Source organism: Halichoeres trimaculatus, unplaced genomic scaffold, assembly GCF_033239565.1.
Source record: "Halichoeres trimaculatus isolate MK-OKI-2021-1 unplaced genomic scaffold, fHalTri1.1 fHalTri1_scaffold_4, whole genome shotgun sequence".
Taxonomy (NCBI): Eukaryota; Metazoa; Chordata; class Actinopteri; order Labriformes; family Labridae; genus Halichoeres; species Halichoeres trimaculatus.
In genome coordinates, this window is record NW_027437182.1 from 10099878 (window position 1) to 10123975 (window position 24098).

The following is a 24098-nucleotide window of genomic DNA, read 5'->3' on the forward strand; positions in this document are numbered from 1 at the left end:
TGATGTCAATTTCAATTAGTTCAAATCCATCAAAATCTTGTGTAATTAAGAAACTACTACATCAAACATTTGATGACAAATTGAAAGTGGATTTCTGAAAATTAAACCTGTTTCTTACCTTGCAAAGGGTAAAGAATCATTGAAACTACAGCTTCTTTATCAAGCAGCAACATCTGCTCACGAGAAATGTAGCCAACAAGAAAGTGCCCAAAACTGCAGTTCTTTGAGTGACCACTAGAGACTGGTTCTAGAAGTCAAGGAATCTCAGAGCTCCTGGGAAAATTTTTACAAGAAACAATAGTTTGCAGGGTGTTACATTTACTGTTTTAGTCTGTTTGTTTTTTTAAATCACAGGATTTGTATGAGTTACAACAGAAAGGAAAACAACAAGGAACAGAACAAAGTTTTATTTTTGTTTGCTTGAATGTCCATCCTGGGGAGGATGACAGATTTCAGATGTACTCTTCTAAGAAAGTTATCTAAAAACCAAATATGTGGACGCTTATCTCAAATTCATTCATGGAAACTGGAAATGATTACAGTGAAAGCTTTATCATCACTTTGGTCTATACATGTTTTCCTTCTTAGCTTCTCATTTCTTTTCTTAGCTTCACTTTTAAAATGTAAATCTGCAGAACAGCCTTGAGGACGTGAATCAGTTTAATAGAGTATGGTCAACAAAAACAGTCAGCTGTGAGAGCATGGCTAGTGAAATTTATCTGAACATGAACCTGGTTTCTTTGAGGGAAACTCTATGCAGAACCAACCAGGTCTGTGTCTTGAAAGCCTATATCTCCAGTAGGTGCGGGGTCTTGCACAGGACCTGCAACACTGATGGGGGTGAACGGTTTCCAGGGCTTGGACGGACAGTGGAAAGGGTTGTTGGCAGCATCAGCGGAGGCAGATGGTTTTGAGGCTTTGGTGCTCTCCTCAGAAGATTCTTCCTTGGCATTGGGGTCCTTGGGTGGGGACTGTGCTGCGGAGACTGTCTGAGGTGGAGTTGCAGAGGTCTCATTGCGCCTGAGTGGTGACCAGCCAGGAGGGCGGCGCCTGAACACCTAGAGGGAAGAATGTACAATATAAAGATGAGTTACCTGACCTTTCTGATACACTGGTGCCTTAAAGGCTATTATAGGTATCTTTAGGAATGTCGCTGTCAAGAAAAAAGAAAAATTCCTTTAAATTTGGGTTAAAAAGTGTATTTTAGCCAAATAACTGATGAAAAATGAGTCTCACTTTTGGAGGCATTGCTCCATCTTCACACTCAATGTTGGCCTGTGGGGGCTCCAGTCTCCACGGTGCTACATCCACTGTAGAGTTACAGTTGGCAAACTCCTACACACACACACACACACACACACACACACACACACACACACACACACACAAACAGCATTAAAATATGCCTGGAAACAAAAACCTTGCAATAGAGGGAGGAAAATGCGTCTTCATGTTTACCAGGTTCTGATCATCGTGGCTACACAGTTCGTTGAGCTCGTTGTGTTCAGCTTTAGCACAAACTGTCTTCCGCATATCAAAACTGAACTTGAACCTGAAACCTGCGACCACCTGCAGCGACACAAAGCAAAACTAAGATGAAAAGAAACCACCTCATATCCATCCCATTTTTGTCTGCCATCATGTGATGCAGCCTCTACCTGTCTGGTGGCTGGGCCGACAGTGTGCAGGGAGAACAGGTGAGTTGAGTTGGAGATTGTGTTGTACTTGGCGATGGAAACTGAAATGGGAACTTTCAGGTCATCTGAATTTTCATCCATGTCCTCAGGGCAGCCCAAACAGGAAGCTCTTTCAGGTGTTACGGGGTGTTCTGCAAGGGGGAGTAATGGTTACAGAGAGAACAAGAAAGAAGCAGAAATCATAAAAAGGAAGACAGCAGGAGTGATGTGGCTTGGGATAGTTTCAATTCTCAAATATCTTTTTTATTCATTTTGGCGAGAAATCCTTGCTGTAAAATGTTTCAATCAGCTGGGGTTGAAGGCCAAGTGTCTCACTAATGCTGCTGAACAACATTACAAACTTTATATTGTAAAAATAGTTTTTAGACATCTTGGAACAAATTGTTACAGATGCTAAATTTCAGCAAAAGGACAGTTACTAGGAATGATGGGACATAAAATAGTTTAAGGTGAAGCAAAATAAAAGCACTCCGAAATTTTTAAGTGATTCTGAAATAGTCTGAATCTTACACTGATGCCTTTCCATAACCTACGTTGTAAAACCTAGTTATTTCTTAATACGTAAATCACAAAACCTTTTAGTATATCTGTTTGTGTCGGACTTTCAGAATAAAAGCACTCGATATTCAGCACTGGCTACGATGGCAATGTTCAAAGCTAGAATGCGTGGCTATTTTTTTTTTATTTTCCTCGTTGAAATGAAAGTTAAGATATAAAACTATGTGTATATTTGTTCGTTTTGGTGACATTTGAGTGGCACTACCGTGGAGCTGAAACGGGTAATGTTGAACCGTTACATCCGGGTCACTTTTTATCAGCTAGCTTACAACAGTAGCGCAAACGTTACACAATTAACTTGTGAAAGTACAGTTAACGATTAAAGCAACAAATTTATAAATTATCTGAACGATGGAAAGTCGGCTGAAAAAGTGTCATGATAAAGGAAAAGTAAAAAATAAAGAAGAAAAAACATCTTTACTCCATTCATTCATCTCCACAAAAATGTGCACATTTTAGCAAAACTTTAGCAAATCTTTACGAAGGCTAGCAGCTCCTCTTTAACAAAGTATGCTAGCTTTTCATTCCTCCCACTTACGGAGTGTCAGCCTTTCTTAATAATAATAATAATAATAATAATAATAATAATAATAATAATAATAATAATTATTATTATTATTATTATTATTACTTCCTTTTTTATGCTAAAATAGCATAAAAAAGGAAGTAGTTGATATGAAAGTGGTTAAGCCAACATGAAATGTATTCTAAACACTAAAAATATTCACTGACACAAAGTATTAAAAAAATTAATAAATGTGAAGCCATTTCACAGCTCATTGTATGTCATGAAATACACATTTTAAAGATTCCTCTCTGTTATTAAGTTTTGAATTCAAATTTTCGATTGCAGTTCAAATGTACTCCAAAATGATGGTTTTAATGATTTAAATGTTTTTCTCGAGCCAAGGTGTTTAATAATCTTATCTAACAGAAATGTATAGTCAGTGCAGCTCAAAAGAAGCAGCAGATAAATATTTCTTTACATTTAGAGAAATGTTTCTGATGCTCTGACCTGCATCAACCTTTAATTTCTATAGTTTTGGTTTATGAGTGATGTGTCTTTCTTGCTTTACTGACACAGCACAAAAACAGGGCATGACAGGGCCTAAAAAAGTGGCTCAACGTTTTGGATGTTTGATGGTTTAAACATAGATATTTTTAACTGTTGGCCTGGTTAGGCAAACAGATTAAAGTCTAGACTGTCTCTGCCTTTTATGGTGCGATAAGTTAATACTGTGCTCTCTCTGTCTGCAGATACAGTTGATATGTAACAAAATCAGCCCCCTCTGTGTCCCCCTGCGCCCACCAGTGTACATTTTCCTCAATGACTCACTCCTTTCTTAATGAGAAAAGCGCTCGCCTCTGAGTCATGTTGGACTGAAATCAACAGACTAGAGATTACTGGTGATAAAAAAAGGGAAAAAAAAAGAAAAAAAACTGTCCAGTAATGATCATGTTTTTCCTGGAAGATCTAAATAAAACATATATTACTGGGTTAAGTTTTCTCGTTATGTGGGATCAGACTTTGAAATTTCACCACTGGCTGAATCACATGACAAGCAAAGTAATGAGTGTTAATGAGATTCTGCTGTTAATGTGTCTGAGGAGATCCCAAGCTAAAAGATAGAAATGCTAATATTTAAAAGATTTTATAAAATCTCTGTGAGTTTCCTGGATTATCTAACTGTGCAGAAAGAAAACAGAAGTGTTTCAGACTTTTTGTATCCTTAGTTATCCACATGGGTTGGGCAAATTTGAGGATTTATACGACTGTAATGTCTCCATGACACATAATATAAGGTCTGCCAGTAACAAAAGCCACTGGCCACAGGAGCTTGTTTTGTTTTCTTTCTTTTTTAAGTTTGAATGAAATCCAGGGGTCACTTCAGGTTGCGAAAAAGTGCAGTCATTCACTCACCCAGGCGACAATCAACCTGTGAAGTGTCTGCTTCGGTCTCTGTCATGTGGACAGTGGCATTGCATACAAATGGTTCCTGCAAGGATTACAGAGTAAATATGGTTAACCTTTCTGCTATTGATATATAAAGCAAAAACACTGCAGCTTTTTTGTTATTAAACATTGACATGAGGTAGTTTTTTGTTGGTTGTTTTTTCTCTCCACATATGAGTGAAGAGCAGTTGAGTCTAAAATCAAAATCAGTAGCTTCATTTCATCTCATCGTTACAACCTTGCGTCCGTGAGGCAGATAGTCACAGTCTGTCCAGGGTTTGCTACCTCCAACGAGACAGTCAGTCTTCCTGGTGGTGAAGTTCAGTGAGTACACAGATTCTGCGCCATTCTCTGACTGAAGAGACAGACACAAAAACACACACAAACACACCAACAAACAGCAATCAGGTTGTGTACCATATGTCACTATGTACTTCACATGTTTGGCAACACTGACACTAACTCAAATACTTACAGTATAATTTTGATCCCTTGATTTGAACCAAAGTTTTGTGTGAAGAATATGATTATACTGACTTAAACTGACTGCTTCACTCAACATGTAAGAGAAAATGCAGGAAATTTAGACAAGGCCACATCCTTTTTCAATCTCTGTACCTTGCTGGCTGAGAGGATCTGAAAGAGGGCCATAATGTTTCCGGCACTCAGCTTCTCATTGAACTTGTTCACAGCGCTGTGGATGGCCTTCTGTACAGTGGGGTCATCACAAAAGATCAGGACACCAGGCACCTGCACTGCATCCTGAAAGAGAGGTGTTGATGAAAAATCTGCAGCAAACATGAAGTCAGACCTCTCTTATTTTTGCTTTATCTTGTACATAGAGTCATTTTTCCTTAGGCTTACAACTCTTTCTACATGTCTGAGGCCATAAAATTATTAATTTATCCATCATTGTAGTGTATTATCTATTATTTGTTGTATTGATGTTTCTTTTGTCTTTTCTTCTTCTTTCCTTCCTTCTTTCTTTCTTTTTTTTAACCAACTTTTAAAATGTTGTTTTGTTTGAATTTCCATTCATGTTCATTTTAGGTGAATAAGTGAGCTAGAAATACTTTCGCTCATGTATGTATATGTGTGTATATATATATATATATATATATATATATATATATATATATATATATATATATATATATATATATATATATATATATATATTGTTGGAGCCATAATTAAGTTTTGTTTTCTTCTTGGTTTCTTTTGTTTGTGGTGCAACTTTTGGTTCTGCCACTAGGTGGTGTTTGAGATTTAAAAGCCTGAGTTAATGAGCCAGGTGTGTGTGGAATGAGGACATACAGTTTTTCAACCACGCTGGTTGTAACGGAGGGTAAACGTTTTAGTTATTTGTTTAACGTGGATCATTGTTTTTTCTTTCTTTTTGGATGAACAATAAACGAGCTAAAAGGACAAAGGACAATGGTATTGGTTTTTTCAGTTTCGATTTCCGTTACTACTTTAACGTGCGTCTGAGAAGTTCTTCCCCGCACACCGGAAAATGTAGTCTTATTGGAAGACTCTACATTTAAGTTGAAAAACTGCCTTGAAAGGACTCTCTGCGAACGCCGTTCATGGGAACAGCTGACTAATTGAACGCCGTCACTGGATTTCTCTTCCGCGTGGTTCGTTTGGAGAACGGAGAAGGAGAACGGGGATCGGGGACGGCCGTCGGAGCCAGGTGATCATCGGGCTTGAAGCAGCTACCCAAGTGGATATTATTGTTGGATTACGGTGTTTCTTGTCTGTTGTGGAGCGTTTGGACAATGGGGAGCGATTACGGACTGAAGGACCATGGATAAGCGCCGGGACATCTTTTTTGCGACCACACAAGTGAACCTGAGGTATGTGTAGCGCTACAAATAAGTATGGCCATTTAAACACTGTGTGCACACGTAACAAATCCAATGCATTGGTTTAACGGGTATATCAATAAACTATGATCTTGTGTTCTTACGTGAAAAGTATGTGGTGAAATAAGTGTTTCTAATTTTGCCGATTATGGATGGTGACACAGAAATGCAAACCGAGGGTGCTAATGTTGATCAGTCCGCTGCGGTGGACGTGCAGCTTAGTGGAAGCGCTGCCGGTGTTAATACTGAAACACAATCTGTCATTAAACGTCCCATTAGATTAACACAAAAAGCATTGCTAGAAAAATTAGAAACGCTGCAAAAATTGAGAAAAAATAAACTGAATAAAGCATCAAGTTTAAAAACAGCTATTGCAGAGCTAATGCAAGAAAGAAAAAATGAAACAGAGGTGCACTGTGCTTTTGACAAATACAAAACTTTGTGTCACGAAGCAAATGAAACACACGAAGATCTGGTACAATACTTACCCCCTGCTGAGAAAGAGAAACATGACATATGGTTCAAAGCAAAGCTGCTGAATGTAAATGAATTTACTGCTGCTGTGAACAGGTGGCTCGAAAATACAGACACTTCCGAAACTGCCGAAAACGCTAAAGAAAATTGTGCCGAAAATGAAGTGAGTCCTAATGACAGTATTTCCAACGTTGCAACAAACATTTCAAGTAAAAGATCAAGCTTGAAAAGTCATGCCAGTTCGAGAAGCAGCAAGTCCTCTACAGCATCAGCACGCATCCAGGCTGAGGCAGAGAGAGCTGCACTTGAAGCTCGCGCTGCAGCATTAAAGGAGAAACACGCTCTGGAGGAACAAGCTGAGGAGCTGAGGAGGAGGAAGGAAAAGCTGGAGCTTGACACGGAAATGGCCGCTTCTAATGCTAAACTAGCAGTATTATCAGCCTCCAGTCACCAAGCTTCCTCAAAAACACACTCAGATGGAATGAAATCATATTTTGAAAAGGCTGAAAAATTACTGGACCCTTCTACCACTTTCAACACCCATACAAGGGGAGCAAGGTTAAAGGAAACATCCACCATTCTCAACCTACAGGCAAAGGAATATCTGCCCATCCCAGTGGATTCACAGCAACAACAACCATTTATGCAACAACAAAACAAAAGACACAACATTAAACTAAAGGAAGCAACATCAGACAAACCGCTTTTGGATGCTCATGAGCAATTTATCACCCCAAGTGTCAATCAGTCTCATATACCCCTGCAAATAAATGGTGAAACATCAACACTCTATAACTTACTGCAGAGACAAAATGAAATATCAGCATTGCTGATTCAACAGCAAACTTCTCATCTGCTGCCACCAAGAGAAATTCCATCATTTGATGGGGATCCCCTCCAGTACAGAACATTTATCAGAGCTTTTGAACACTGTGTGGAAAGGAACGCTAGCAGCAAAGGGGACTGCTTATATTTTTTGGACAAATACACAAGAGGTCAACCCAAGGATTTGGTGCGTAGCTGTCAGCATATGGCTCCTGATAGAGGCTACATTATGGCTAAACATTTGCTAGAGGAGCATTTTGGAAATGAACACAAAATCACAGCAGCATACCTGGAGAAGGTCCTCAACTGGCCCGCAGTAAAATCAGAGGATGTCAAATCCCTTCAAGCTTTTGCTTTATTTCTCCGGGAATGTTGTAATGCAATGGAGGATGTGCAGTACATGAGAGAGCTGGATATGCCAGCCAATATGAGAGCAGTGATCTTGAAGCTTCCATACAAGCTAAGAGAAAGATGGAGAGTTACTGCGTGTGAAATAATGGAAAGATTCAACCGCAGGGCACACTTTCTTGACATTGTCACTTTTATAGAACATCAAGTTAAAATTGTATCCGACCCAGTATTTGGAGACATTCAAAATACACAACCTATAACAACAAGCAAAAATGTGATCAGGACAAAATCACAGTTAAAGCCAAGGTTCAAAGGAGACAGTTTTGCAACCACGGTCTCTACCATGAAACCACCTGCAGTAAAAGAGAACATGAAGTTTCCCCAGGTCCAGCTGCAAAGTAGTTCATCTGCAAAGTCAAGTGGAATGTGTATATGCTGCTCTAAAGGTCACACACTGGAACATTGTCCACAATTGGAGGAGAAGTCACACAGGGACAAGATAAACTTTCTAAAGGAGAAAGAAGTCTGCTTTGGCTGCCTTAGCATTGGGCATATGAGCAAAGATTGCGACAAGCGCTTGATTTGTAAAGTGTGCAGCCAAAACCATCCCAGCATTCTCCATATTCCACAAAGAGCAGGTACAAACAACACAGACTCTAAACGACCCAAGGAACCATCTGTAGGCGGCACACTGGTCTCTCTGCAAACATGTGGTCATACAGGGGCCGGAAATGGTGATGGAATTCTGTCCATCCTTCCAGTTCAGGTTAAGTCTGTCAAAGGAAATAAAGTCATACAAACATATGCATTCCTGGATCCAGGTAGTACAGCCACATTCTGTACTGAAAACCTGATGAGGAAACTAAATATGAATGGAAGGAAAACTCAAATCAGTCTACAAACCATGGGCCCAAGATCATCAGTTTCCAGCTACAGATTGGCAGGTTTGGAGATTTCAAGTCTCACTGAACCCCCTTTCTATGCATTACCAGAGGTCTATACCCAGAAGAGGATGCCTGTAAGCACAGAGAACATGATCACAGAAGAGGAATTGGCTAAGTGGCCATATTTGGATGGTGTTGAAATCCCTCGTATCCAAGCAAACGTGGAGCTACTGATAGGCACCAATGCCTCCAAACTGCTTGAACCTTGGGAAGTAATCAACAGCCATGGAAATGGACCATACGCTATTAAAACCCTATTAGGGTGGGTTATTAATGGCCCTCTTCAAGGATGCAGTGACAAGAGGTTTGAAAGTGACCACCCCACTGCTACTGTCAACAGGATTTCCATGGAAAGGCTGGAAGTTCTACTGAATAACCAGTACAATCATGATTTTAATGAGCATTCATCAGGTTACAAAGAGGAGATGTCGAGGGATGAAGTCAAGTTCATGAACATCATGAAAGGTTCAGTGGAGCTTCAAAATGAACACTACAGTCTGAAACTTCCCTTTAAAGAGGAAGAAGTCTCTCTGCCAAACAATTACAGCATCGCCAAGCAACGCATTCTAGGATTGAAAAGGAGGTTCAAGAAAGATGAGAAATTCCACCAGGAATACACCAGCTTTCTCTGTGATGTCATCAAAGAGGGATATGCTGAACGTGTACCTGAGCATCAACTGGAACGGTCCGACGGAAAGGTATGGTACATTCCACATCACGGAGTGTACCATCCCAAAAAAGGTAATCTTCGTGTTGTATTTGATTGTGGAGCTGAGTTCAGAGGGAAATCTCTAAATGGTCAACTGCTACAGGGTCCATACCTCACCAGTTCTCTGTTGGGAGTCCTCACAAGATTCAGGCAGGAGCCTGTGGCCGTAATGGCTGACATTAAGTCAATGTTTCATCAGGTCAAAGTGGCTCAGGATGACAGAGATTTTCTGCGTTTCTTGTGGTGGCCGGAAGGTGATGTTCATCGCGAGCTGGTGGAATACAGAATGACTGTACATCTTTTCGGGGCTGTGTCGTCACCTAGCTGTGCATGCTACGCTCTACGAAAGACTGCAGAGGACAACCAGGACAGTTTCTCTGCTGAAGTCATTGATACAGTCAATCAGAACTTTTACATGGACGATTGCCTCAAAAGTTTGCCGTCTGTGGAAGATGCCATCAGAATGGTCAAAGATTTGACAGCTGTTTGTCATAAGGGAGGCTTTCATTTGACAAAGTGGATTAGCAACAGTCGTGGCGTGCTGCTATCCATTCCAGAAGAGCAAAGAGCAAAACTTCTACATGAGCTCGATTTGGACAGAGACCAACTTCCAGTTGAGAGAGCCCTTGGCCTTCATTGGTGTGTTGAGACAGACTCTTTTAAATTCAAGATAGTGCTCAAAGAACAGCCTCACACCAGACGTGGGATTCTGTCCGTGGTCAGTTCAGTCTATGATCCTTTGGGATTTCTAGCACCACTTACACTTCCAGCCAAGCTCATACTGCAGGATCTGTGTAGAAAGGGCATTGGATGGGACGATCAAATACCCTCCGCTCTCCAACAGCGGTGGATCAAATGGTTAGGAGATCTGGAGAGAATGACGACATTCAAAATTGACAGAGGCCTCAAACCACCAGATTTTGGACAGCCTATTCATGCTCAACTACATCATTTTTCAGATGCCAGTGAAACTGGATATGGCACTGTTACCTATCTCAGGATGCAAAACAACAACAACAGTTTTCATGTGTCTTTCATACTCGGCAAAGCCAGAGTGGCACCACTGAAACATGTGACAATTCCTCGCCTAGAGCTTACAGCTGCTGTTCTTGCTGTCCGTGTGGACACATTGTTAAAGGCAGAGTTACAGCTTCCACTTCAGAATTCATGCTTCTGGACTGATAGTACTTCAGTTCTGAAGTACATCAGAAATGAGGACAGGAGATTTCAAACCTTTGTGGCAAACAGAATATCTACCATTCGAGAGGCAACAGATGTCTCACAATGGAGGTATGTTCATACCACTCAGAATCCTGCAGATGAAGCCTCAAGAGGATTGACAGTGGATCGCTTCTTGGTGAACCAACGATGGATTGAAGGCCCTGAATTTCTGAGAAAAACAGAAGAGGCTTGGCCTGCAAACGGCTTTAATTTTGACATTGCTGCTGATGACCCGGAGGTAAAAAGGGATCTCATGGTTAATGCAGCAGTTGTGGGGAACTCACCAGGTATTCATCAGCTGATAACTTACTTTTCTGATTGGCGAAGGTTGAAAAGGTCAGTTGCATGGATCCTGAAAATAAGGAAGGCTCTATTGGAGAGGAGTCAAAAAAGAAAACAGCTGAGTCAAAAGGAGGCAGACATCAATGGAAACAAAATGCACGAGGAAATGCAAAAGCTTAAAGTGGCATATAAAGGGCAGAGATTGACTCCAGATGATCTTTTGGAGGCAGAAATCGACATCATTCGCTTCGCTCAACAGCAAAGATTCCCTAAAGAGTTTGCTGCACTATCATCTGGCAAATCTGGGGTACAAAAGGAAAGTACCATTTACAAACTGGACCCCACTTTGGATGATGGATTGCTCCGAGTTGGAGGAAGATTGAGCAAGGCTGCCATGCCGGAGGAGACGAAACATCCACTTATCCTCTCCAAAGACCAGCATGTATCTTCCCTTTTACTGAAACACATACATGAACAGCTGGGTCATGCTGGAAGGAACCATATTCTCTCCAAACTGCGGAGCAAGTATTGGATCACCAGTGCTAATGCAGCAGCCAGAAAGATCCTGTCCAATTGTGGTTTCTGTAAACGCCATAAAGGGAAGTTGGGTGAGCAGAAAATGGCAGATCTGCCCATAGAAAGGATCGTTCCAGACCTTCCACCATTCACCAATGTTGGTGTTGATTATTTTGGACCAATTGAGGTCAAAAGAGGTCGCAAACTGGAGAAGCGCTACGGCGTCATCTTTACATGTATGGCATGTAGAGCAGTCCATTTGGAGGTTGCATACTCATTGGATACTGATTCCTGCATAAATGCTCTGCGCAGGTTTGTCTGCAGAAGAGGTCCAGTCTCGCATCTTCGATCTGACAATGGAACTAACTTCACTGGTGCTGAAAGGGAGCTGAGAGAAGCTCTGGCTGCTTTAAATCACAGCAAAATACAAGATGCTTTTCTACAGGAAGGAACAAAGTGGAGCTTCAACCCACCAACAGCGTCTCATCACGGGGGTGTATGGGAGCGTATCATAAGGATGGTTAGACGGACTCTAACTTCAGTTCTACACCAACAAACCCTGGACGATGAAGGATTCAATACAGTTTTGTGTGAAGTCGAAGCCATTCTAAATGATCGTCCAATCACCAAGCTGTCTGGAGATCCCAATGATCTGGAAGCTCTTACACCCAACCACTTACTCACCATGAAAAGGAAACCGGTTTTCCCGCCTGGTCTATTTGAAAAGGATGATCTTTACATCAAAAGGAGGTGGAGACAGATCCAGTACATTTCTGATCTATTTTGGAAGCGCTGGATAAAAGAATACTTACCTTTGCTTCAGGAGCGTCAAAGATGGAGCAAGGAGAGGCGAAGTCTTGTACCTGGAGACATGGTGCTTATTGCAGATCCCACTGCCCCCCGCAGTTCCTGGTTACTTGGAAGAGTCCTACAGACGTATCCAGACAGGAAAGGAATGGTGCGTTCTGTACAAGTGCAAACCAAATCCAGCATATTGGACAGGCCAGTAACAAAACTCTGCCTTCTGCAAGAAGCAGCAAAATGAGCTGTGTATATAGATAAAACGTGACCTTTGACCCATTTAAAAGCCAGACTCAGAGGTTTACTTAAATGATTGTTGGCTCCAATATGTAAATATGTTCTGAATTGATTATGCCCACCTGCCATTATCAATTAGGGGCCGGTGTGTTGGAGCCATAATTAAGTTTTGTTTTCTTCTTGGTTTCTTTTGTTTGTGGTGCAACTTTTGGTTCTGCCACTAGGTGGTGTTTGAGATTTAAAAGCCTGAGTTAATGAGCCAGGTGTGTGTGGAATGAGGACATACAGTTTTTCAACCACGCTGGTTGTAACGGAGGGTAAACGTTTTAGTTATTTGTTTAACGTGGATCATTGTTTTTTCTTTCTTTTTGGATGAACAATAAACGAGCTAAAAGGACAAAGGACAATGGTATTGGTTTTTTCAGTTTCGATTTCCGTTACTACTTTAACGTGCGTCTGAGAAGTTCTTCCCCGCACACCGGAAAATGTAGTCTTATTGGAAGACTCTACATATATATATACAGAAAAATTATATCAGCTGAAAATAAAACTGCTTACTGCATTCAATGTGGAAGCTGAAGTGTCTGTTTATTTTCATTTTACCAGTTTGTAACCATTGCATAAGATCATCACACAAATGGTGCAGTTTTGTGGAGAAATTCTTTTAAATATATTCTTTTATTTTTTCAAACGAAAAAAAAAAAAACCCAGAATTTTGCACAATATTAAATTCAAATACATAAAACCTGACAGTGTTTATGCATTTTTAACTACTGACAATTTGATATAAACTTTGCCTCTCTGCTGAAGGTTTTAGTTTCAGGAGACCTTTTCAAAGCTTGGTTATTTAAAAACAAAAATAAAGAGACAGCAAGTCAGAACTTCACCAAACCTTACCTGCCCTAACACTGTGGTGTGAAGGCACAACAGGCCCAGCAAACACAGCCCCAATCTGCTCCTCATCATCTGATCCGGATTGGTTTCTGGCTTTGCTCTGAAGCAAAGATAAAGAACATCACACCGAAAGTTTTAGCGACAGTGAACTATCAAAATTAGATTTGACACAGGCAGTGTTTCTGAAATCAATTTCAAAGTGTTTAAAAAAAAAAGTGAAACCACATTTGAAGATTTTCTAATGAAACTCCTTTTGGTTAAAATAAAGATAAAGTGCAGTTTTGCTTACAGTTAGAGGCCTGCTGTCTGTCCTGCTTGGGTTGGAGGGCAAACTGAACTCCCCTGTCCCCACGCAGGGATAGTCACCAGAGCAAAGTTCCCCTGAAACTGAGGGCTAGAATCCTGAGAAAGACAATGACACACACACACACACACACACACACACACACACACACACACACACACACACACACACACACACACACACACACACACACACACACACACACACACACACACACAAAAGTTGATGCTTGATGCTCAGAAAGCTCAGTCGGTAAAAGGGGAGTAAATGTTTGCTCTTTTGTTTGTCCTCCTACCTGTTGGGTCAATACAACAGTCCGTATCAGAGAGAGGAGAGCATGTGAGGAGATGAACTGACTGCTTTAAACAGAGGGTTTAAAAGAGCAAACACTCATATCACACACAAGTAGGCTATTTCTAATAAATTTAATCAAATTCTGTTAAACTGATTGGAAATGGTAAAACATAAAGGGGCAAAAAAAGTCATAAATGTCTTTGGGTCCGTTTTTGAGTATTTGTGTGTGTGCTCTGTGTATTTTGTGTGTTTTAACTGGTACTTTGTCCCCGTCGACCTTTGACCCATCACTTTGATTTCCTCACTGCTGGTCTGAGAAATGAGGAAATGTGTGTTTAGCGGTTGTACTGTTGATATTTCAAACTGACATTGTGTTTATCAAACCACATCGAGTTCATCACGGACAACAAGGTCAACATAGCTGTTGATTAATGCTGACGTAACAACATCCTTTATGTTTTCTCTTTAAAATATCTGCTCTGTTTTCACTTGAGCTCAGTGATCTGTATTTTTGCAACAACATAAAAGCATACAAGGTTTTTAAGACTATAAGACTGTGGAAAATTGTAAACTTGTGCGAAATTGTGTAAAATTTCCTACACTGTATGAGATTGATGGTGTGGACGTATACAAGAGCAGGTTAATGAGAGCACAAGACTGCCCCCCTGTGGTCACAATAAGAAACACTGGATGGCTTCATGAACCAGTGGTTACTAAAATGATGCAGAAGGGATGAATATCATGCATGCTTCAAAAACAATAGGTCCATATTAGAAGAATATAAATATTAAAAGCATGATGTGAAAACTGTGATATTTAATGGTGTTAATATCTAAGGTAGAATAAAGTGTCTAAATAAAATGAACCCATCATTATGCAATCCTACCTCCGGTCTGTGTGGTATTATGCAACAGTTTTTTATCCGCTTTTTGAAATAATTCCTCAATTACAACTTTGCTCCATAAGTTGCATGCTATCTGCTGATAATGTAGTGCACAGAGAGCAAGTCCTAGCCATGAATGTGTGATTGCTGACAGCTTGCTTCTCTGGAAGTGATGGAAAAAAAAAGGGCCTTACTGTCCCACAGGCTGGGGTCAAACACAGGGGTCAACACATCAACTGAAGGAAACAGTTTTAGATTCAAACCCAGGATTCTTGAAATGTTTAAAAAGCACTAAAATTCTAAGTTTTTGCTTTATGTATTTGGGTGAAATACGAGGTCAGTTGGTGCGATAAATTTCATTTCCTGTAACCAACTTGGAAAATGATTTAGCAGTCTAGTAAAAATTAAACTTAAAATGATTTTAGACCAACTGACCTAGAAATAGAGAGAAATATTGATACCTATGGCATACTGACTCACTTAGCACAACAAAAGCCACATTATCATGTTTAGAAATGTTACATTAGGGGTGCAAAAAATAATTTATAAGTAAATATTTTAAAGGGGACATATCATGCTTGTTTCTCCTTTTCACTATGCCAGACTAGGATGCCTGTAAAGCATTTCTGCCCTCAGTACAAGTCATTTAGTTCCTTCATTGCCCCACAATTGCGTTCTCAATATCCTCATTTTAGGCCATTCTGAAGATCTCGTTGAAACGCTCCGTTTCCAGAATGACCTCCAGTAACCTCGCAACGTCACAGCCATTTGTGCTCTCATTGGTCAGTTCTATCAGAGGGGTGGAGGGGGTAGAGCCAGGGGGCGGTTTTTGCAGCATGGCGGTTAACGAAATCGCCATACTGGACAGGGGAAGCCCGGCGAGTTTGCTGTTTGCCAAAACTTCACCGTAAGGCATTGATAGCACTAATAAAATGGCAGAGTGTAGGATACGTCCTTTTGTATTCTCAGGAGGAAGAAGGAAGAAAATGCATCTCGACACAGATCATCTCAGGACGCTTCAGTGTGGTGAATCAAACCGGTACTATGATGTGTATAGTTTATGCGTTTATACTCGGCTCTTGGTGGGTGTATCCCTCGGTGGCGGTTGTGTGACTAACTGACATCACAGAGGAGGGGCTGCTTTATCAGATTACTCCAATAACTAGAAAGAATCCATGGGTCATCACAAAGGTCGAAATCTCGCAGCCAAATGGAAATGACCTGTTTTCAGAGGCATCAAATCTCGTTCTAGGATATCAGAAAAAATACAATATCTCATTTTTTGAAAATTCAGGGGGTGAAAGGTCTTGTTTTCAACTTTATTATTTTATATGTAAGTATTAAATCACGGATCAGCATGATATGTCCCCTTTAAATATGTTTTGAGATATGTCATAACAAATGACTCATTTCATCAGCACACTTGCATTACTTCTAGGAAGGTGAATTCTTCAATACTTGTCATGCTTTTGTGGCTTCACCATTTGACTTTGTAACTGCACTGATTTTTTTAATTGATTACAAATGATAAAAGTTTCATATAAAATATCATGACACCAACAGAAATGCAAACTACACATTTAAACAAACATCTAGCGTGTTGTTTTAACAAGTTAAAAGCATTATTTGTCACTGTCCCAATTGTTCTTTTTCGAACCTGGTTGTCGAATCTTGCTGCTTCTCTCCCTCTCTATCCACTCTTCTTTTGTTGTGGTTTCCTGACAAAGGCAGAATTATAAACCAAACATGAGATTTCTAACTTAATAAGAAGTGAAATTTGTTTTTTAATTAAGTTTTGTGTCCTTGTGGAGTGTAAGGTCAGGTAACATCATGCTAGTTTTATTCTCTGACCAGAGCCTCGCAGCTCCCTTTAAACAAAACTTGTATATTGACTTGAATAAATGACTCACCTATGATTTACTTCCAAATTATTTACTTCATATAGAAAGAAAACAACAACTATAACTTTTGAAAGTGCTTCCCGAAGAGCACATTTTCAAAAACTGACTGAGACAACACTTGAAGTCAAAGAAGAATAAAATGGAAGAGGGGAAAATTAATGTGCCTATTCACACCAAAGATTTAATAAAGATGTGAGGCACTTAAAATATATTTTCACACTAACTATTTTACAGTCAGTGTGAATTAAGTGACACGTTTTTCCCTCTTTGACCACGAGCGCATGGTAGATTGTTTTCTTTGTTTTCTTTTGAGTCTTTTTTTTTTTTTTTTTACACTCACTGAGCAATATTTTGCAATTTTGAGCTGTGTGGTAAGTGCAGAGTTTGAGCAAGCATTTTTATGTGTGGTAAACTTTTGTGTAACTGACATTACTTACCATCAGAGGTGATGGCTCAGTGCTGAGAAAATCAGCCCGCCTCCTGTGAAGCTTCACTTCCTCTGCTCGGGTCTTTAAGGTGTTAAACAGTTTCACATTTACACGTCCAACCACAGCAGCAGCTCTCAAATCGCCGTAATCCCCTGGCACTGTAGCTTTATCCTGCTCTACTCTATTATTTATTTCACCAACTATGATTATGAAGACTCACACAGGTGGATGGTCTCTTTTCTTCCTGGCTGCTGTTATTCCTGGTGAGTTTGATCAGATTTAAATTCAGTTGCACCCTCAGGACCCTCTGGTTTTCTTTTCTCACGCTGTAAGAATTCATTTTTAAGACTTTCAATAGTGACATAAAATGTTTTTTGTGCTTTGGGGACAACAGTTCTTCAAAAAGAGTCCTTGTACCTGTGTGGTAGAAGTGCTCTCTACTCTAGTGTCCTTTCCCACGCATTAGTAATCACTATAGTGGTCCTTAGTGGTCTCATCTCAGGCTGTGGTTTTCAACCGGCAGCAGTTCCCAGAATCAACATATGAGTCATTTTAAACTAAAGTAGAATTACATTTGCTTATTCTTTTTCAGATATCTTTCAAAATTTTGTCTAAAAATGGTCAGTTGACACTGTTTTCCAAGTGCAACTTTTACTGCAATGTAGAGGTTGTTTATTTGTGTGGACAAAGGTTAGAAGAAAAAAATGCTGTTAGCCATTTTTCCATTGGCTTTACACTCATTGCAGCATTGAGAATCTGTTAAGACTTTGGCAGCGTTACAAAGGGGGGCACTTAAGTACATGGCCACAATTTCAGCTGCATATCATTTGATTATTAACAGATATATGTAAAAGAATTAGCTCTCTAAGGTAAGAATTAAACAAAGGCTGAGCCTTCGTTATTGTTCAATTACCATACAATAATTTCTCAAGCCTTGTCTCGTGGCATTCAGTAACAGCTCATTATCCGACTACATAAACTAAACAGCAGAGTGGAAAACACTCTATTAGTTGGAAAATAAGAGCTCAATTACAAGCCAGGAATACAGATTTACACAGAAATACCCAGTAAAGTTCACATTTTCCAGATGGATGCCCCAGAAATGCCTTTGTGTGAATACAATACAAGCAAAGGTTTACTACAAAAAAATCAGGAATTCAAAAAGAAACAAACAAATAAACACTGATGTGTGATTGGCTACTGTATATTTCACTTTAACAGTTGAATAGTAATCATAGTTAAGCTGTATATATTAAAACTACACTGCAGGTACTGACCTTAATCGAACTCTGTGTTCTTTGTCGACCCACCACTACATTAACCAGTCAGGTGTAGTGTCAGAGTTTAAGGGCGAAATTGGTATGTATTCATATTTATTTTTTGTTTCTACTGTTTTGATTTTTTTTGTAAAGTGCTTCTATTCACACTGTGTACACAGACCTCTCAGGTAGTGTTACATCATACTGCCAGGTAACAAAGAAGATGGTGTGTAGACAAACATTATTGTTATTGTACCGCATCATGATGTTTTGTAATCACAAGTTATTGAGCTCTATATTTAACTCAACCTTACTGTAACCCAACTGTATTGTATCAAATAATAATCTTAGTCATCATTGTATCGTAACTTATCTTATTGTACTTTCCCAAGCTCTACTGTATTATATCAAAGTGCATTACATTATACTGTACTGGGTCAAGGCATGACATGTCAGATCAAATTAAGTCATATCGCTTGGTGATCAAATGTTAAGTGTTTATTTCACATTGTACCTGGTTGGCAGAAACTCATCCAACAGAAAGGTTGTTTTACTGCAACAGTAATGGAGAAATAATCACTAAAAGATCAAACAGGCCCAAAGTTGCCAGGATAACTTTGCTGTGGTATCAAAATCTAATCTGTTTTATACATGAACTCTGCTCTTATGTACAACTATGAGGAGATTTACAGCTTTGACTTTTTGATTCACTGATGACTTGTTTCCTCCTCCATCAGGTGTACACCTCCAGGAAACCAGCAGCCATGTCCAGCCTGTCCTCACCTCTGAGCAGCCTACAGAGACTCTGCTCTACCAGCCCTCTGAAGCCATACTTCCAATAGGTACACACCTTCACAATTTAACCTGCCCCCAACTTTGCGCTTGTGTTGCCTGTGCTGTCGTAATAACATAGAGTTGGTCAATGTTACACCATTGTCTGTTTTGATGTTGTTTGAGTGTGCTGTTTGGTTTTCATTAAAAGCAGTATCTTGTGGCTGAAAAACAACTCAGCAGACAGATTTCTTTGATACAAAAATGCAATTTAAAAAAATAATGTAAAAGTATCACCGACACTGGGTTAGAAACTCTCATGTACAAGCTTGGTTTCTGTATTGACCATTATCCTATTATCCCACCAGCCCATCCTGCTTTTATAAAAGAACTAATGCCAGAGGGAAACCTGTGTTTTTGTTGATTTGTTGACACAAATCTTTCTCCACCAGCCATCCAGGAAAACAACAGCACCAACCAGCACCTCTCCAGCTCTGACCTGATCACTAGCTGTGAGAGCTACCATCCGGTCCTTCAGCCCTCAGAGTCAATCCCTCCGATAGGTACCTACAGACACAACAACTCCAGCCCTTTTTTTTGTTTTATGAAGAATACCACAAAAATCTATGGTTCACTTTAGCACAAAAAAAACCTCAAAGATATGAATAGTCAAAGATGAGCTGCAGTAGAAGTGGAAAAATGCTAAAATATAATATTCAAAGAAGAATATTGCCTGTGGATGAAGTCAGCTGTTAAACTAGTTACCTATTTTTAAACAATGTTTGGCACCATATGTAGGTAATAAATGAGCTTTGTGACTTAAAAGCTGTAAAAGCTGTTTAAGCAACTTTGATCAGATTTAAAATCAGTCTGAACTCTGTGTTCAAGGACCGAAATCAAACGGGTGAATATGAGGTTTGTGCTCTTATTTGAGGTCATAACTGGAAGAAATAACTGTTGCCGTTTGTGGTTTCAGACTCATGCAAGGTTATTAAACTTGCATCCATAATAAAAACTAAACCTGGGATTTTCCAAAATGCACACTTTTAGTAACACAAAACTGAGGTTTATGTGAGTGACAGGCCTAAAAGTATAAAAAATATATGCAGTTTCCTAGATACCGGGATACCCAATACAAAAGAAGGTAATGAGCAACAGGTGTGAACACAGGTGATAATAATAGGGGTAATCAAGTAGAGGGAAGGAGCAGGAAGTAAGGTTAAACCAGGCACATCAGGACCTTCAAAATAAAACTGGGAATAAAAGACCTCACAAAGATGCGTGAAAATACACAGACACAAAACTCAACACATGGATCTTCTCAGATCATCTACATGTTTTGTGTATTTTCTGCACAGGGACCTACACACTGGCAACCCTTGACGGCATACCACGTATCAAAGCCATCATGGGAGTCGAATACATTATCACTGAAAAGAAGGTTAGTGACTTGCTGTGACTGGGTCAGCAATGTTGGTGTGTGTGCGTCAGCATTCATTAGTGAGGTGTAAGAAGCTGGTTTCACAGTTCAAACTGTAGATGTGTTTAAGTATTGTCAGCTCTTTTTTTTTAATCCTGGTTATACTGTGAGAGGACCTTGACTTTTTTCCGTTCAGTCCTGCAATATTAACCATTTTCCTTGTTGTGTGCTCTTTGCAGACCTGGTACTTTAGCCTGGACCCGACCAGGGTCAGGGCCACTGGGTACTGTGGCAAAGAAACTGCTGTTATGTCCCTCACACTGCCAAACAATGCAGGCAGTCTGCAGTTCTTATTTGGGAAGGTACAGAACATTAACAACTTGTATTTCTCTGTCAGAGAGGTTTGTGTGTTGCTCCACAGTTAATTCACAGATTTATTCAAGTTTTTAAGTTTGAGTCAAAATTATTCTATGTCTTTTTAAGTTTCTTTTAAATATGCACAGTGCACATTTATTCATATCTATTTATTTATGGGCAGTTTCATTTATGCTAAACCTTACCACGGGTCGCCTAGTGTGTATTTACCCTAATTTTTATCATATCTTAATGTCTGATTGACTAAATTGGACTGTTTTTACATTACTGCTGGATTTTATTTGTCGAGTTATCTTCATTGTGTAGTGTGTGAGTGAGTGAGTGCTTGTCAGAGAGGGACGCCCACTGAAACAAATTCCAATCAACAGTGACAATAAAATAATTCATCTTAGTTGTGTTACTTCCTGTGCACATCTTGGAGCTGAAAGTTGTAGCGCTTACTTCATTTGTTAGTTGTGCTGCTTTAGTTACTTCAAAAAGAATAACTGATGGAAAATGTGGACCGAGGTATAATGTTACACAACATTAGACTATTACCAGATTAAACTGGCAGGCTGAAGTGCAGGGCAGAAAAATAATAATTGAGAAATAATAGCTTAGAGACAAAGAAAAAGTTTGGTTTGATGCTTTCATAAAAAAACAATGAACTAATACCTTTTACTCTGAAGAAAACGTGAGTTCAAGATCAAGAGATGATTGAATCTGCTTCAGTCTTGATTGTTCTACTTTTGTATCTCCAGGACAAGGATAACTTCTGGGTCTCCAAAGTGGCTGCTCATTTGACTCCTTTGCCTCTCTGCCAGAAATGTTCCAGTAAGACTAAAGAGACATACATAACATATGCTCATTTAAAAACATGGACACACTTATTACAAACCTCTCCTTGTGTTTTCATCTCCCTCTCACTACAGATAAGACTTACTATGGTCTGGTGGACTATGAGAAGCTGTTCCTTACAGCTGGAGGAAAGAGCTACAAATGCAAGTCTGAGAGTGTGCTCCTGATGTCATCAGAGCTGAAGATAAAGCTGGTTCCTCTGCAGCTGCAGGCCTTCACTCTGCCCAAAGGGGGCTTTGGAAAAGGTGACAGAGCTGTTTATCTGTGGATTTCATCCAGTCCGCGCCACAGACTTTGGTATATTTTGGGTTAATTTTACTTAAGAACTAGAAAAGTGGAATTATAATCCTAATACGGTACTTTTTGAACTCATACATCATTGATTTCGGAGGACTACAACCAAAGTTAAAAGTTAGTAAAGGCTTGCATAGGATGGATTACTCTCTCCAGTTGAGGCCTAGTTCAATAGGTGATTATCAGATTACTTAGACTATGTTGTGAAAACCGTGCAGGCTTGGGAAAAACAGGTAAATATTGGCACCAGTTTTGCAAAGTTTGTCATGAATTACAGTACTCAAAATTTCCATTAACTCTTGGTCTGTGAGGTTGTTTTTGAAGTTGATTTACATTTTTTCTTGTTTAAAAAACACCTGGAAATCTGGAAAAATAAATTAAGCTACACCTAAAGTTTTGACAAATAAGACTACAAAAAAAATGATTTAAAAAAATTATTTCCTGAAACTGTTTCAAGAAACTTGAAATCAAGCCAGATAACTGCCTTTTTTTCTTGATGAATGGTTGATGAGAGATCTTAGATGTAATTAGATATTATGATGTAATACAGGCATTATTTTTTGAACCACTGTACTTAGATTCCTGCCTGTTTTCCCTCCACCCTGCCTCCTTCTCTTACCTGCATTCTGTTCTCCTGCTGTCTCCTTTGCCAGAGGTGGAGTGTTGGGCTGACTATTACAAGCGAGTCTTGCCTATCGTCGTCGGGGCCGTAGTGGTGTGTATCCTTCTGATAGCTGTGATAACCTTCCTGTTCATCAGGGACCGCCGGACAGAAGGTTACGACCGCCTCTGAGCTCCTGTGAAACTTTACAGAGATGTATTCCAGATTGATGAATACTCTTTTCATAATATATAACTGTTATAAAAGCTTTGTCAAATTTCTTACGTAACTTGAATGCAACATTTTACTTTTGGGACTCTTCCAAAAATAAAAAAGTAAAAGGTTTAATTTTTGAATTGTAAATGCAAACATTAATATTATTTTTGTTTCAAATATTCTTTTTTTTTTTTTTAAACATTAATTTTTGTATCTTTGTTCTTTGTGGTCAACATGTATATGTGTTTCACATTGTGTTACAATGTCTATTAGTTTAATAGAAACCATTATTTTGTTTTCTGTTTTTTTTTTTTTCATTAATATATAGGATATATAGCATATTGAACAGTTAGTTGATAACAAAAAGGGAACTTTGCCTGAAACTACCTACAGAGCTCTTAATTACCGTGTAAATAAATGAAGTGGACTATTTGTGATTATTTAAGGTGCAACTCCTAAACTTGAATGGCCTACTGACTGATGTGAATAGGTATAATTAATTAGGGTCCCTAATGATGAATTTGCAACTTGTTGTCTATATCTCCGTTGCTTCTCAATAAATGTTTTTTTTTTAATTATTTTCTTTTGATGGTTTATTCTTCTCTCTCATACATATAAAATTAAAACTCACTCAGGCTATTGGGCCCAAGATGCTTTTTCTTGCTGAGGGTGGGCTGTAGGTCTGGGTGCAGTTACAGGTAATGTGTGAAGTGGCTTGCTATCCAAAGAAATTTTCAGGGCTGATGTGGCAGACAGAGACAAAGGCAGTTCATGCTATTTAACAACAAGACAAACGCAAACTTTAAGTGTCTTGTTGGCATGCTTTTTGTACTGGTATGGGATGTAGAACAAAAAGTGAAATGTTTTCAGGCGCTGAATGGAACGCTCCACGTGCACTCTTGCACTGGCAATAAGTATGTTGTGGTTAACTTCCTCCATTGTGAACTGTCCGTTGACTGTTGGGATGTTTAGTGATACACCTGCAGGCAAAATGTCACCAATGGTGAAACCCTTGTCATGTCTGCTTCTGGCTGTCTGCTGTTATTGCTTTGTCAGATGTGCTTCCACCATATAGGTCAATAGCAAAGGTTATAACTCCATTGGGGGCCACTCCAATCAGAGCCTTAATGGTACATGCTTTGTAATGGCTGTACAGATGACTTTGGGTGTCCAAACTTTCTGTG

General features: G+C 39.4%; 2 protein-coding genes across 2 annotated transcripts; one reads left to right on the forward strand and one right to left on the reverse strand.

The window, feature by feature from the left end:
* Window positions 1–527: 527 nt before the first annotated feature.
* On the reverse strand, window positions 528–22851 carry kng1 (kininogen 1). The gene is made up of 10 exons (XM_074668067.1): window positions 22717–22851; window positions 13621–13733; window positions 13335–13431; window positions 4828–4971; window positions 4448–4564; window positions 4177–4252; window positions 1659–1828; window positions 1459–1569; window positions 1237–1335; window positions 528–1058 (listed from the first exon to the last, which is right to left on the reverse strand). Exons 3-10 carry the CDS (start codon window positions 13401–13403, stop codon window positions 753–755), a joined length of 1092 nt encoding a protein of 363 aa, XP_074524168.1. The 5' UTR covers window positions 13404–13431; window positions 13621–13733; window positions 22717–22851; the 3' UTR covers window positions 528–752.
* On the forward strand, window positions 17320–23018 carry lamp3 (lysosomal associated membrane protein 3). Its single transcript, XM_074668068.1, has 8 exons — window positions 17320–17404; window positions 19138–19217; window positions 19698–19734; window positions 20530–20612; window positions 20831–20953; window positions 21707–21779; window positions 21878–22048; window positions 22751–23018. The coding sequence occupies exons 1-8, from the start codon at window positions 17344–17346 to the stop codon at window positions 22888–22890; spliced, it is 768 nt and encodes a 255-aa protein (XP_074524169.1). The 5' UTR covers window positions 17320–17343; the 3' UTR covers window positions 22891–23018.
* The last annotated feature ends 1080 nt before the right edge of the window (window positions 23019–24098 follow it).

Excerpts from the sequence above, each read along its gene's own strand:
- lamp3 (XM_074668068.1), top strand. The coding sequence starts at position 17,344 with ATGATTATGAAGACTCACACAGGTGGATGGTCTCTTTTCTTCCTGGCT. Across the intron at positions 20,613-20,830 it reads ACATTATCACTGAAAAGAAG|ACCTGGTACTTTAGCCTGGA; the intron begins GTTAGTGACTTG and ends TGCTCTTTGCAG. Across the intron at positions 21,780-21,877 it reads TCTCTGCCAGAAATGTTCCA|ATAAGACTTACTATGGTCTG; the intron begins GTAAGACTAAAG and ends CTCTCACTACAG.
- kng1 (XM_074668067.1), bottom strand. The coding sequence starts at position 13,403 with ATGATGAGGAGCAGATTGGGGCTGTGTTTGCTGGGCCTGTTGTGCCTT. Across the intron at positions 4,253-4,447 it reads ATCTGCCTCACGGACGCAAG|GAACCATTTGTATGCAATGC; the intron begins GTTGTAACGATG and ends TAATCCTTGCAG. Across the intron at positions 1,829-4,176 it reads ACAGGTTGATTGTCGCCTGG|AACACCCCGTAACACCTGAA; the intron begins GTGAGTGAATGA and ends TCCCCCTTGCAG.